General features: G+C 36.3%; 1 protein-coding gene across 1 annotated transcript in view; it reads right to left on the bottom strand.

Moving 5' to 3' along the window:
* LOC124555630 (calcium-dependent secretion activator-like) overlaps positions 1–15,245 on the bottom strand; it is a 1,496,314-nt gene that overhangs the window by 615,173 nt on the left and 865,896 nt on the right. Inside the window, exon 14 of the mRNA XM_047129606.1 lies at positions 9,619–9,725. Within this exon, the coding sequence (XP_046985562.1) occupies positions 9,619–9,725 (107 nt within the window). The remainder of the gene's footprint in view (positions 1–9,618; positions 9,726–15,245) is intronic.

Here is a 15,245-nt window from a genome sequence, read left to right as displayed (position 1 = left end):
AAAGAAAATAAGGAAAATAAATACAAAAAGCAATTGGATAACTTATGGCACACAAGTTTTTCTGAAGGAAAAAAATTTTTCCATATAATACAGCCAAGCAAAGCAAAACAACTCCAGAATTAGATGTGTATTTTAAAACATATCGACAGACCCTAAATAAAGTTATCAGAAGAACACAAAACCTAACAAATGACAACTGCATGGAAAAAGCTACAAATAAAATGGCAGTACTGTGGGCCATTGTTAGAAGAGAAATGGCATAATACATGAAAAACACTATAGCATTAATATGTTTGAAAATGGAGGCAAAATTTCTGACCCACATAGAGGAGTTGATGTATTTAACATTTGTTTCACAGAACTAGCAAAGAAACTGAAGGAAAAACAGCAAAAAACAACCTCTAGGAACAGAAACAAAAAAAATTCACTTAAATGAAAAAACAGTCTTTTTGTATCCAACAGATGGAAAGGAAATACTGAACATTATAACGAAATTAAAATCAAAATTTTCCTCAGGTACAGACAATGTCCCTGACAATGTATTAAAAAAATATCAACAGTATTGACAATTTGATCTTTGTAACACTTCATTGTGTAGCAGTATAATCCCAGAAAAAATAAAAATGGCCAAGATAAGACCGCTTTTCAAGAAGGGAGACAAGAGAAATGAAAAGAACTATAAACCAATATTTTTGGTGTCTGGTTTTTCCAAAATGCTGAAAAACACTTTTTACAAAAGACTGGTTTCATTCTTAGAAGAAAATAATTATATATCAAATACCTAACATGGGTTCAGAAAACTCAAATCAACAGAAACTGCCATTTTTGACTTTGTTAAAGTAGCCTTGACTGCAATAGACCAGTAATAGCATGTATCAGCTTTTGATGTGAAATACCATGACTTACTACTTCAAAAATTGGAGTATGTAGGAATTTGGGGCCTGGCATATGAGTGGGTGACATGGTACCTGAAAAGCAGGGAGCAGATAGATGAAATTATGCATCAGGAAGAAAACATTATGTACAACTACCAATGTTCTGTCTTGTGCCCAGTGTTGTTCTTAATATTTATCAATGAATCAGAATCATCTAGTGATTCCCAAAAATATATAAAATTTACAATGTATTGGTAAAAGGCAAAACTGCTGCAGAATTACAATATGAGGTACAAAATTACACCACACACGTTACAAAATGTTTCGCCACAAACAATCTTATTGTTAACGCAAAGATAACTGTTACAGTGCACCTTCATACCACACACAACAAAGATCCATTAACTCCCACCATAAATTTATGTAATAAGAAATTAGAAAGTGGAAATTCAACAAAATTTCTGGGATTATGGATTTAGGACACAACACGAAGTGGGACAACCACATCAAATACAGCAGGAAGAAACTTAGCATAATATGCTGTGGCATAAAAATACTTGCTGGTGTACAACAAAAGAAACACTAAGAAATTTGTGTTATCACCAAGTGAAGTTACTGCTGTGATATGGGATAGTTTTTTGGGGAAATTCACCAATAAGCAAAAGCTGTTTCACAGCACAGAAGAGGGTTATTAGGACAATTGAAAATGCCACTCCCAGAAATTCTCATACTCCCCTTTTTAAAGCACTACACTGCCTGTACATCCCTTAAATTATTACATCCATAAAGAAAATTTCAGAAATTAAAAACCACTTAGTATGTGCAAATCAAGCAGTCCATGCACATGACACCAGGCAAAAATCAGACTTCTACAACTCTCAGACAAAACAGATCACTGGAAACTGGTGAAAAACTTTACAATAAACTTCCCCACTGCATCAAGGAAATAAAAGAAACTCAAAATTCAAAGTGGCTTTGAAAACATATTTACAAGGCAGGTGCTGTTATACTGTAAATGAATATCTGTTAACATAATTTTAAATTATTTCCTTTGGTAAATGAATATCTGTGGGCATAATATTAAATTATTTGCTTTTTTTTTTATTATGTATCTGAAGCTGCTTTTGCTATCTATTATACTATGTGTTAGGTTATACTATTGTATTAATGTATTGTATTTCAATGATTTACTGTACTGTATCATGTGCTTAAATTATTTATATTACTGAATCAGTGTTACCATTATGTAACATGTATTTAAAATTGCATACTATTGAATATAGTAAGCTATATCCCATATTAAATATTTGATAAATGGATTCTTAACAAATAAATAAATAAATAACTCTAATCCTGTATGGACTCTATGGCCTTACAAAAGAAATGAACCACCTAGAAGAGGACTTGATGGATTGAGAAGGTATGTGATGTTGTTTCAATGATTACAAAATTGAGTCAGGTTTTCAAAGAAATTTGCAGAGTGAGCCCTCTTAATAGTGTGGCATTGAACCCCCTCAGGCTTGGACACATACACTGATTCAGTTTGGCAGGGTACCATAAAGCTGTTGCATTCCCACCTGAGGAAAGGTGGTCCACAACTCTTGTAACTCATGCTTGATATACTAGATACTAGCATTGGGGTGAAGTTGACATCCAAGTTGTGCTAGTTGGTCACACATATGTTTTATCAAGAGCAGATCTGACAATAATGTTAAACACAGGGGTACCTGAAGATCATGCAGACTTTTCATAGAGACACATGCCATGTGTAAATGAGCATTGCCCTGTTGAAAAATGACACCATGATACTGTTGCATGAGAGGCAACACCCAACAGTGCAAGGCTGCAAGGTGTTCATGACACTGTTGTGGTGTCGGAGTTCCCTCAATCAATAGCAGCTGTGACATGAAGTGATACCCTATGCTTCCCCACACCATGACACCAGGATTAGCTCTGCTGTGTCCCTCCAAAACAATGAAGAATTGAGACCTGTCCTCAGGCCACTACCATATTCGCCAGTGATAGTCAACCAGTATAGTGCAAAACTATGATTCATTGCTGAACACAATACAATGCCATTCATCAGCACACATATGTCCTGGTCATGGCACCAATCCAAGCACAGACATTTGTGTTGTGACATTAACAGCAGCCAACATATGGGATAGTAATTCCCTTGTCAGGCATCCACTATTCTCAGAAGCAGGATTACACAGAATACTGCAGGTAGTTTTTTAGTTGTTCTTAATTGGCTGGTGCTGATGTGAAGGGGTTACAATGTACTTGGTGCACAATATGGATATCCTCCCTTGTAGTGATCAGATTTTATCAACTGGAATCTTGACAACAATTATGCCTGCCCTCACAGTCCCATGCTCTCCAACATCAGGCTACTGTTCTATCCAAATGTCCCACAAATCTGGATATCACACAATTTAACTATCAAGCTAAACGGAGATGCCCAATAATGCCTCTACCAAACTCTGTCATGTACTGACAACAAAGTCTCAGACAAGCTCACAATATCTCCATGTCTTTTTCATTGATCACTCAAGATCTGAACTATTCATTACCCTTATATAGCTTACTAGACTTAATAACAAAACTAAAGATGAACAGATCTAATGCACTCTATTGGCAATCCTATGCCACAGAGAGTTACAATTCTAATCATTTACATACTTGCCAAGGACGTGTATGACCAAGAAGCCACATTGAAATCCTACCATCTCTTCTGAGTGATTCACTTTTTTGTCAGTCAGCACATTTAAGATGTATCTATTTAAGCAGTTAGGATTAGCTATGGCCTAATACTATGCAAAAGCAGAAAAGTAAACAGCTACAAACCTATCTGTTGATTTACTTGTAAATGTAGGTTAAAGTTTTGTCCCTTTGACAACATCTTCTTATCGAAGAATAACATTTAGAGAAACAAGTACTAACTGCATACTTGTAAATTCCCAGCTTTTAACTACATAGGGCATAAAAGTATGCAATTGGTGCTCGAATGATACATTCAATGACATAACATTTATTGTGCAGATGGACCTTGAAACAGATAACTAACTCACAAATGAATTTTCCCTCAAATTATGCTATTCCCTTCAGATATTTTTCATGTATTTTTCATTTCTCCAGCAAATTTTCTCTTTCATTTTTCATTCTTATTTTATATTTTGCATACATCCGTTTCACATCTTTGCTTTGATGTTTTTTCTCTCATATGTTCTTATAACTGCTCTCATTGTTGTACCTAATTTTCATCCAATCTGTGCTTTATTTCTCAGTTTGTCATTCCCTTGGCTGTGACTTACCAACTGCCCTCTCTTCCAATTTTCCTTTATTAGATGCCGATGTTCCACATTCTTGCCATGCCTCTTATTCACAACTGGATTGTGGTAAAGCCAGATGTGGAATATTAGATGGATTTTATGATGTTTTTACAATCTTCCAAGAACAGTATTTTCACCAAACAACCAAAAATTGTTACCAGATCAATGTGGGTTTACATATTTTATTCAAAAGTGACAATTGTACCAGACCCCACATGCTGGCAGTAGCCATATAAGCTATATTACTAACAAAGTTTCTACCTAACCACTACTTAATTGATGTAGCATGTAAATTTTGCTGCTAGTAGGACAGGTTACTCTTGTGACTGATACGATCAGGTTCAAATGGTTCAAATGGCTCTGAGCACTATGGGACTTAACATCTAAGGTCATCAGTCCCCTAGAACTTAGAACTACCTAAACCTAACTAACCTAAAGACATCACACACATACATGCCCAAGGCAGGATTCGAACCTGCAACTGTAGGGGTCACGCGGTTCCAGACTGTAGTGCCTAGAACTGCACGGCCAGACACGATCAGGTATGTTCTTGTGTACTTCATGTTTGATGATGGCATGGTGTGATAACGTTTTGTATTTTGTAGACTTTTTATTCATTAGTTATTTTACGGTTGTCTACACATTTGAGGATGGTTCATGTCAAAATATAAATGGTCATTTTAAAATACTAATACAGTCGAAATGGATGATAAATCTTTTCCCTAATCTACCTATAATAAACCTCCTCATCTCAAATGCTTTCCTCTATTTCCCATGTGAAGTGTCCTCTCATTCTGAAAGTTAACATTTGTGACTTTTCATTTTTTATTTGAAACTTACTAATGTTTTAAATATACATTTAGCTGTTGTTGTATCTGGTATTAATTCTTCTCACAATCTGTTGCTATGAAATGAGATGGTAAATAATTGTAACAATCAATTTACAAACTTTTTAATGATAAAGTGTCTACAAAAATCAGCAAGTTTTTGCAAATAGACCACTCAGCTGCTCTTCAGAACTCTGAAGTGGAATGCTTTAAGTAATATGTTGTATGTGCTGTGAGTCACAGTGCCAATATACTATAGTTACAAACATAAAAATAATTTCATTGGATACATAAAATATCTACTCACTAAGTGGCAGCAGACTACATACATAAAAGACATCATTATGAAATGTTCCACATCATTACGAAATATCGTAATCATGATCCATGGAACTAGTATTAATCTAATCTAATCTAATGATGGTTGTATTTGGCAAGATTTTGGAGCCAGTGGCTCCTTCTTCAGGCAGGAGGGTTGAAGGGGAAGGAAGAGGGGTGAAGGAAGAGGACTGCAGAGGTCTAGGAAAAGGGGTAGATTTTGGGCAAGTCACCCAGAATCATGGATCAGGGGAGACTTACCACACGGGATGAGAAGGAAAGACTGAGTGGTAAGTCTCCGCTGACCTGTGGGTCTGTGTGACTTTCCCAAAATCTACCCCTTATCCTAGACCTCTCCAGTCCTTTTCCTGAAATTCAACAACAAGGAATTTGTTGTAGCTTTCATCAGTTTCAGGAAGGCATAACACTCAGTTGATCAAACTACACTATTTCGAATCCTTTAAGAGTTTGGCTTGGATAAGAAGACAAAAGTGATAATCCAGCAAAGCCTAACCAACACAGCATCCAGAGAGAAGGTCAGCAGAGAGAGGTCAGATACCTTTGAAATCAGGATAGGAGTGATACAAGGAGATGGACTACCACCATGGCTCTACAAATGTGACTTAGAAAAGATCATTTAAGAATTGCAGAAAGAAATGAACGATGTAGGGATATAAAAAGGTGTAAAGCTACGCTAAAAGTCTATCAGTCTTAAAGTCAACTGTCTAGCCTTTGTAGATATTCTAGTGATATATTCATACACCATACATACAGCAGCAAAACAGCATAATCTACTGAAGGCACAGGTGGTGAATGCTTGACTTCAAAACTCCTTTGAGAAGATGAATTTTATGATAGACATTAAATCAGCACCAAGAGAACTGGAAGTCAGAGTAGAAAAAAACTGAACACACAGACAATTTTAAATACCATGGTAAATGGATACATCCTACCATATCAGAAAAGAATCTAGGGAAGTTAAGCCATTGAGTTGCAAGTCTTTTCAGTTGACATCACATTAGGTGACTTGTGTGTCAGTGATGATGAGATGGTGATGAGGACAACATAATACCCAGTTCCCAAGCAGAGAAAATATCTGACACAGCCAGAAATCAAACCTGAGCGACTGCATTGTAGTCAGATTGGCTGACGACTCAGCCAAGGGGGCAGGCACCATATCAGGGAAAGAAGCTTTCATGCCACACATTAATAAAATAGAAGTGGTCTATGCACTAATGAAAAGTATCTACAATAAGTGATTGATATCCTAAACACAAAATTAGGCCCTATTGCACTGTAATTCAATGTGAGGCTCTATATGTGGCAGAGCCTCTTACAATGAGTAAAACAGGTCTAATGGAGGAACTTGAGTCCAAAGAAGGGAAGATTTTGAGAAAACTCTTGGGCCCCATCAAAGAAATCAGGGTGTATGAAAAGTGCCACAACTACAAACTACATAAGCACATGGAGAAGTTACGTGACATGATTTAGAAAGAAGAATTGCTTGTTATGGGCATGTGACAGCAATAAGCACAGAAAGAATGTGTAAAAGGATATTAACCTAGTTACAAGATAGAAAACAAAGAGGAATACAAATACCAAAAAAGGTCTATGAGAACTGTAAATTTCTCCTATAGATATCCAGAACCATGATGCATTACGGGGAGATTAAAAATACTCAAAGGTTTCCAGAGAAGGCTGGAGCTGAAGAGCTGAAGATGGGAAGGCAAGAACCCAAGAGAGAAAAGAACAACACTGGAATGCAGGAGCAATGGGAGGAGGTTAGAGTGGTCCCAATAAATACATAAATAAATTGATATGTTTCCTAGTTAGCCAAACTAAGGAAAGAATAAGAATAACAATATGACTCTACAAGATGTTAGCTTCAAATTGCTAAAAATGCAATAAATTTGGAAGATGATGATCACAGTCTAAAAGTAACTGAAATGATGGGATATGCTGGCATAAAGGCACTGCACATTTTGTTTCCATTCATCATAGCTGAAGGACAAAGCAATATTTCACTTTTACTTTAAATCCTTGCAATAGGATACAGAAGTTGGCTGGTAAAGGACCTATCATGTTTGTTTTTTAAAAATGGAAGGGGAGTGTCTGAGCATTTACAAAAGTAGAATAGATGAAGTTTTCATGTGTACATATGCACAAAAAAATTCTGCCATAGAGTGCCTCTCTTATTGTTTGATGAGGAGTCATACGTTGTACACACACCTTTTTCACACTAAAATTGTTTTTGTTTTTAAAAATTAAAAGTATTTTGTACTTCTTGTGGGGAAATTCACTTCTTCAGCCAGCTATTTATTGAAGGAAGAACAGTCAGCCATATCCAAGTGCAGTGAATCATCTCATCACTCATGTCATAACATTTAAACCATTGTGGCTAAATGGAAACATAATTCATACTACTCTGTCATGATTCTTAAACTTGGCTGCATTTGATGGAAAAAGTTTTCTCATATCATACTAACTAGGCCTAATATCATACTTAAACAATGTTTTATAGATTCCAGTATCATCAGTAAGAAAAACAGTCTAGGTTGCAATGACAGCTGAAGCTGCATTGTTCATATAATTTACAGGAATGCAGTCAGGTCAAGCCATCAACAACTGCCTATATTTTGACAGATGACCACCCTGTTGTTTCCAAGGTAAAGCTGCAGCAAGCAAGTGCTGTGCAAGTGAATTTAAAACCTCAGTTTGCAGGGCTGTGCTATAAATATAAAACTTGACAGATACCAGTAGCTATCAATAGTGAAAATTACCAATCAATGGCTGAAGTGGCACTAGCACAGTCCCTCTGTTTTTTGATGAAGAGTAGAGTAAGATTCCATCTGGAATTTAAGGAAAAACTACATGTCTGTTTATTTGCTAATTTTATATCAACTGATTGTTTAATAACAGTATCCCAATAGCTGGAAGTGCATGCCAGAGTCTCCTTGTTGTATTCCATAGGATGACTGGTGTCAAAATCTGTATGTTTTCCAGATATTTAGATGATACTTTTGTGGTTTGGCCTCATAACACTGAGAATCTGAATGGCATTTTAGAACACCTGAATTCAATCAAAATGATCATTTGTCTTATGATGGAGGTGGAAAAGCATGGTTGCCTTTCCTTCCTCGATGTATTGGTACATTGATGGTACAATGTGACATGCTGTTTAAAGGAACTCTAGTCACACTGACTTATATCTACAGGCTGATAGATGTTACCATCCAGCTCAGCATGAAGTGGTACTTTGTACTTTGGTTCACAGGACCAGTGTCATTTCCAACCCTGAGAATTTGTCAGACAAGTTTATCAGCTGAGTTAATGCATCTTGAGGTCACCTTCAATCAGAATGGATTTGTGAATGACAGAGCAGACACGTTGCAGTATCAACAAACCAGGCACTGGGTGAGTGATGATAATACTGAGTTGATCCCACTTAACACAGGGAGCATCTCCAACATGATTTGTCATATTTTGCAAAAATATGTCGTGAAACATGTTTTCTGAACTCCATCTTAGATTAGGGTCCTCTTAAATTCCCTTAAGGATGGTCTTTGTTTACATAAGTAGGGTGTCTATCATATTCTCGGCAGATGTAGCATGTCATATATAGGACAGAATATCAGGCCCCTGGAGCCCTAGTGTACTGAACACAAACATCACACACATACTTACAACAGCCAATCAAATGACCTATAGCAGAAAATTGTCTTGGCACCTGTTATTCTACGGAATATAAAAACATGGAGATTCTGACATGCACTTCCAGCTATTGGGATAGTGTTATTAAGGAAGCAGTTGAGATTAAATTAGCAAGTAACCATGTAAAGCAAAAGATGGAGATTTTTGTGTAAATTCTGTGTGGAATCTCATTCTCTCCCTTATCAAAAACCAGAGGGACAGAAACAATACTACTTCATACATTGTTTGGGTATTTTCACCCTTGATAAATTTTGGCATTGTTCATCTTTCATTGTGTGTGTGTGTGTGTGTGTGTGTGTGTGTGTGTGTGTGTGTGTGTATTGAAATCGACAGGGTGGTCATTTGTTGAAATATCAGCAGTTGTTGATGTCACCTAGCTGCCTTAATGTAAGTTGTTTGAACATTGTATATGCTGAGAGGAACTCAGGTCTCAGAAGCTAGATTGCTTTTCCTTACTGAAAATTTATCACTAAGGTTGCTGCACCATGGCCACAGAGTGAGAAGATTTATATTCCAGTAGTACATAAATCTATTATATTCTGCTACTAGCCTTACCCACAGTGCTTCATATTTAGGGGTTTGTCCATCCTGCAAGCTATTTTTATTCGTAGATCCTGATCCTGAACATTTTTTGGAACAGTCATTCTGTGCCATTCTGGAACCTATAACAAAGGAAAGATGCACTAGTCTTAGAATTAATACCACACACACACTTTTATAAAATTCACACTATGATTAAAATGACTTTTCTATAAGCTGATCACAATTTTCTACAGTGCTTACTTAAAAAAATGTAAAACATTTTGCATGAGAAACTGTTTTTACATGCCTGTTTCTCATTATCAGATATACTTAATTAACTTAAAACTAAGACACTCTAGTGGTTTCCATTGTGTTATTTTCCTTCACTATACATTTGTGATAGCAGTTCGGCAACTAGTCAAACATTCACATCTGTGCAGGGTATACACTCTACATATAGCTGTTCCAACAAGTGTCAGAAATGTTAAACAGAAAATTACAATAAAATTATTGAGGCTGAATAAATAATCTATAGGAAATGTGAAGCATCATTCAATAAATATTTGATGTTGTTAATTATGAATATCTAAAAAACAATGAAGACTTTACAGAATGAATTTTCACTGCATCTGCATGTGTGCTGATTTGAAATCTTGTGGCAGATTAAAACTGTGTGCTAGACCAAGACTCAAATTTGGGACATTTGTCTTTCATGGGCAAGTGCCCTGCCAACTACACTATCTAAGCACAAAGTTTGAAGTAAGCTCACACTCTGGTCCAGAGGAAAAATTGATTTTGGAAATCCCCCAGGCTGTGGCTAAGCTATGTTTCCACAATATCCTTTCCTCTAGGAATCCTAGTCCTGCAAGTTATGCAGGAGAATTTCTCTGAAGTTTGTATGGTAAGAAGTGATGCACTGGTGAAAGCAAGGCTGTGAGGGTGGGTTGTGATCCATGCTTGGATTGCTCAGTTGGTAGAGCACTTGTCTGTGAAAGGGAAAGATCTCAGATTAGAGTCCTGCTCACGCAGTTTAATCTGCTTGCAACTTTGAATGAACAAGTTTTTCAACTTTTAAATCTTTTAAAAATACCTGTTGAGTATGTACCTCTTGCCATGAACACCAAATAGGCAATTAATGTATTAATTTTACATGGTAATATGCAATATGTGTCGGGAAGTGCCAGTTGGCTGGTTGGTTACATGATTAAAGGGACCAAACTACTAAGCCATCAGAGCCAGTTGTTGTTGTTGTTGTTGTCTTCTGTTGAAGAGTGGTTTAATGCAACCCTCTATGCTAGTCTATCCTGTGAAAGCTTCTGCATCCATGTATAACTACCACACCCTACATCCATTTGAAGCTGATCCCTGTATTAAAGGTCTGTCTCCCTCTACAATTTTTAACCCACAAACTTCCCCTGTTGTCAATGTGATTATCTGTTGCTGCCTCATGGTGCATCCTATCAACCAAGCCTTTCTTTTAATCTAGTTTGGCCATCAACACAGATTTAGAAAACATTGTTCTTGTGAAATGCAATTACCTCCTTACTTGCACGAAGTGTTGAGTGCTATTGACAAGGGGTTTCAAATTGATTCGGCATTTCTGGATTTCTGGAAGGCTTTTGACACTGTGCCACACATGGGGCTTGTAGTGAAATTGCATACTTATGGAATATTGTCTCAGTTATGTGACTGGATTCGTGATTTCCTGTCAGAGAGGTCACAGTTCATAGTAACTGATGGAAAGTCATTGAGTAAAATAGATGTGGTTTCTGGTGTTCCCCAAGATAGTGTTATAGGTCCTTTGCTGTTCCTTTTCCATATCAGCAATTTGGGAGAGAATCTGAGCAGCTCTTCTAGAGTGTTTGCAGATGACACTGTCATTTATTGACTAATAAAGTGATCAGAAGATCAAAACAAATTGCAAAACAATTTAGAAAAGATATCTGTATGGTGCGAAAATTGGCAATTGACCCTAGAAGTGTGAAGTCATCCACATGAGTGCTAAAAGGAATCCATTAAACTTAGGTCACACAATAAATCAGTCAAATCTAAAGCCACAAATTCAACTAAATACCTAGGATTTAAAATTATGAACAATGTGAACTGTAAACAACACTTCAAAAATGTTGTGGGGAAGACTAACAGTGATTGCATTTTATTTGCAGGAAACTTAGAAAATGTAACAGATCTACTAAAGAGACTGCCTATGCAATGCTTGTCCATTCTCTTTTAGAATACTGCTGCATGGTGTGAGATTCTTACCAGATAGGACAGACAGAGTACATGAAAAAAGTTCAAAGAAGGGCAGCATATTTTGTATTATCATGAAATAGGAGTGTCACTGAAATGATACAGGATTTGGGGTGGACCTCATTAAAACAGAGCCATTTTTCATTGCAGCGCAATCTTCTCACAAAATTTGAAATGCCAACTTTCTCCTCCAAATGCGAAAATATTTTTTTGATTCTGCCCTACATAGGGAGAAATGATCACCATAATAAAATAAGGAAAACCAGAGCTCGCACAGAAAGATATAAGTGTTCATTTTTTCCTCACACTATATGAGATTGGAATAACAGAGGATTGTGAAGGTGGTTAGATGAACACTTTGCCGGGCACTTAAATTTGATTTGCAGAGTATCCATGTAGATGTACCTCATTTTATTTAGTACCTCCTCAAGAGTTACCATCTAATCATCAGTAGTCTTCTAGAGCACGAAATTTGAAAGTTTCAATTCTCTTCTTGTCTTTCACTTCCATACAAGACTTTACTCCAGACATATACCTTCAGAAACTACTTCCTAACATTTATATTTATATTAGATGTTAGCAAAGTCTTTCTTCTGGAAATGCTGTCATAAAATATTGATTTTTACCTGCCACCATATAAATATGAAAACATAGTAGCAGCTTTGTAAGACATAATTACAGTTTTCCTCTAAGTTGCTGCCCTTAGCCAAACACTTTCCTAAGGAACCATTTTCCTGAAACAATTTAGGAAAACCTAAATCTGGATGGCAAAAACGGGGATTTGAGCTGCTGTTTTCCTGAAAGCAAGTCCATGAGCTAGCCACTATGCTATCTTGTTCATTACTAAGCTTTTGGGCAATGTTCCTCTTCAGAGCTATGAAATGTAAACCATCTAAGAGCTTAGCAACATTTTCAGTGTTATTTGTATGTAAGTTATGTGGTTGACACTTCAACAGCTATGTGCATTGTTATTTCTACTTCTTAAATTATTTCTACTCCACTGAACATTCAAGAATTGTATCAGTTCATGTCATAAGTAGACATTAATTACAGAACTTCCTGTTGTAAATTTCCTGAAGTTAAGAGTGTTGTTCTGTGTTTATCTTTGCTCATGCCATATGACACAGTCATGCAACAGACTTTAATTAGCCCCCATCTCCCATTTTTATGTGAATTATTTTTGACAGGTATCAGTGTTATGGAATTGGGGAATTCAACTGAAGAAAAAACTATTTAAATACTTTTAATTTAAAATTGAGAAAACACATCACAAATACTTTCAGATTTTACGCTGATGTCTTTTCACAAGAACACATCTCATGTTTTGTCTCACAACACTGTGAAAGAATTTAACGTCAGTGGAATTATACAACTGAATGAAGCAACCCATAGAAGAATCATAAAGGCAGCATATCATAAGACTGCAGTGCTAGCTACTGTCTGTTTTATCGTTAACAGGAAATACAGATATGTTCTCTGTGATTCTGGAATATCAGATACTAGTCTTTTCAGGGTATTGTTTCATCATAAAATTTCACTCGTATTATTCAGTGCATCAGGGAAATTATAGTGTTGAGTCTTATAATTGTTTCATCTTGTTCCAAAAGGCTCATATCCAAACATAAATAAATGCAGATTTAGTTTCACCATGCACGATTCTCAGATAAACCAATCCTTACAGATTATGATGAGGTCAATAGATCCAAGGTGCCCTATTAGAGCCTTGAAAGTTACATTCATTCCATGAAATGATGCAATAGTGTCCTTGACCAGTGAGCATCTAGTATGGAACAATGGGTAGCATGCCTGTAGAACTATAATATTTTGAGGGTATTTTGGATGGAAAAATGTGTGGGAACATTCTGGAAGTCTAATTACAATTGCTACAACAATGTCTTAGCCTTAATAAATTTCAAATTAATTGGTTCCAGCATGTTGGCTGTCCAGAACATCACTGATGAAATGCAAGACAAGGATGAAATTTAAAATTTTTAGGTCATTGGACCAAACGAGTTGATACATTAAACTGGTCTAGTAAATCAAGAAAGTTCTTTCTCTGTAGCCTCTTAAAATAGGAAGTGTACCAAAAATTCCAACAAATATGAAAAAATGCATTACAAATGCTTCCAAGACACTGGAGAGGAAAAGCTATTGTAGTGGCAGTAGTCCATTGAAAAAATGATCAATAAATGAAATGATGTTCCAAACCATCATATCAAATATGCAAATACACAGAAGTAATTCCTTTTTGAACAATTGTTCCAAGCCTTGTAACCATGAGTTCTTTTAAAATATACACAGAAAATATTAACATACACAGGAACTCATTTTTTGTCTCAAGAGCAATTTACAAACAAAGATACTCATTTCTTCTTGTAAAACAAGAATAGGCAGTAAAAAATATATCATATTTTTTAACATAACAACAAACTGTTACACCAGTACTAATACCATCCAATACAGAACAGATAGTGCCTTCTTGTAGCTCCCTGTCATTAATCAAATATGTTCCTTACCATTTTTTGTAGAATGTCGAAATCTTGACACATTTACTTTAAATGACTCACCTACATGTTTTTGGTGTGTGTGTGTGTGTGTGTGTGTGTGTGTGTGTGTGTGTGTGTGTGTGCACATGTGACAGAGAGAGAGTGGGGGGGGGGGCAGAGTAGGGGGAGGGGGAGAGAGAGAGAGAGAGACAGGGGGATGGGTTGATGAGGTTTGGGAAGAGAAGAGAGGATAGGGAGATGGGCATATGACTGAATGGTGAAAAATAAACAGTAAAGTGAAGGAACAAGATAACATACAGATAACAAGAAGACCAACTGAGTGCTCACACTGATTGTCCTTGCATTGACTGCATGTATTTCAGTCCCTTGACTGGAATGAGCATCTTAATATGCAGTGCATTGTTTTATTCCAGTCTCTGCGGACATTTTAATCCATGCCAGCTTGCCATTCATGCAGTAATCTTGATGTGATTACTCACACTATGAAACTGGATAATCACTGCTGTAAATACATATAAATACATTTCTGCACATGAGCTGTGTACTCTGGATAGTTTAATAAGCACAGCACTATTTTCATATTTTTTCCCCTGCAGCCACTCAAAGTTTGGGTTGATTAGTTAGAATACTTGTTAGCATTAGCTGATTGGGTTTCCTATTGATGTAGCTGACTTCTTTTTACCTTTCTGGGTAGTCTTCAGTATTGTCATTTGACTAATGTTCATGTTGGTATCCTGCTCACAGTTATAGTAGACTTCAGTTTTGCTAAGCAAATGATTCATAACTGTACTTGCAGAAACAATGATACATTACAAATATTAGATATGAAGGTGAGACCTTTATCACATAGTTCAGCAGGTTTAACACAGTACTCTGTTGACTATACAGCATAATTACTGGTTC

This window comes from Schistocerca americana, chromosome X (assembly GCF_021461395.2).
Source record: "Schistocerca americana isolate TAMUIC-IGC-003095 chromosome X, iqSchAmer2.1, whole genome shotgun sequence".
Lineage (NCBI taxonomy): Eukaryota > Metazoa > Arthropoda > Insecta > Orthoptera > Acrididae > Schistocerca > Schistocerca americana.
The sequence above is the reverse complement of the archived record's forward strand: the minus strand, read 5'-3'. Positions and strand labels throughout refer to the sequence as shown.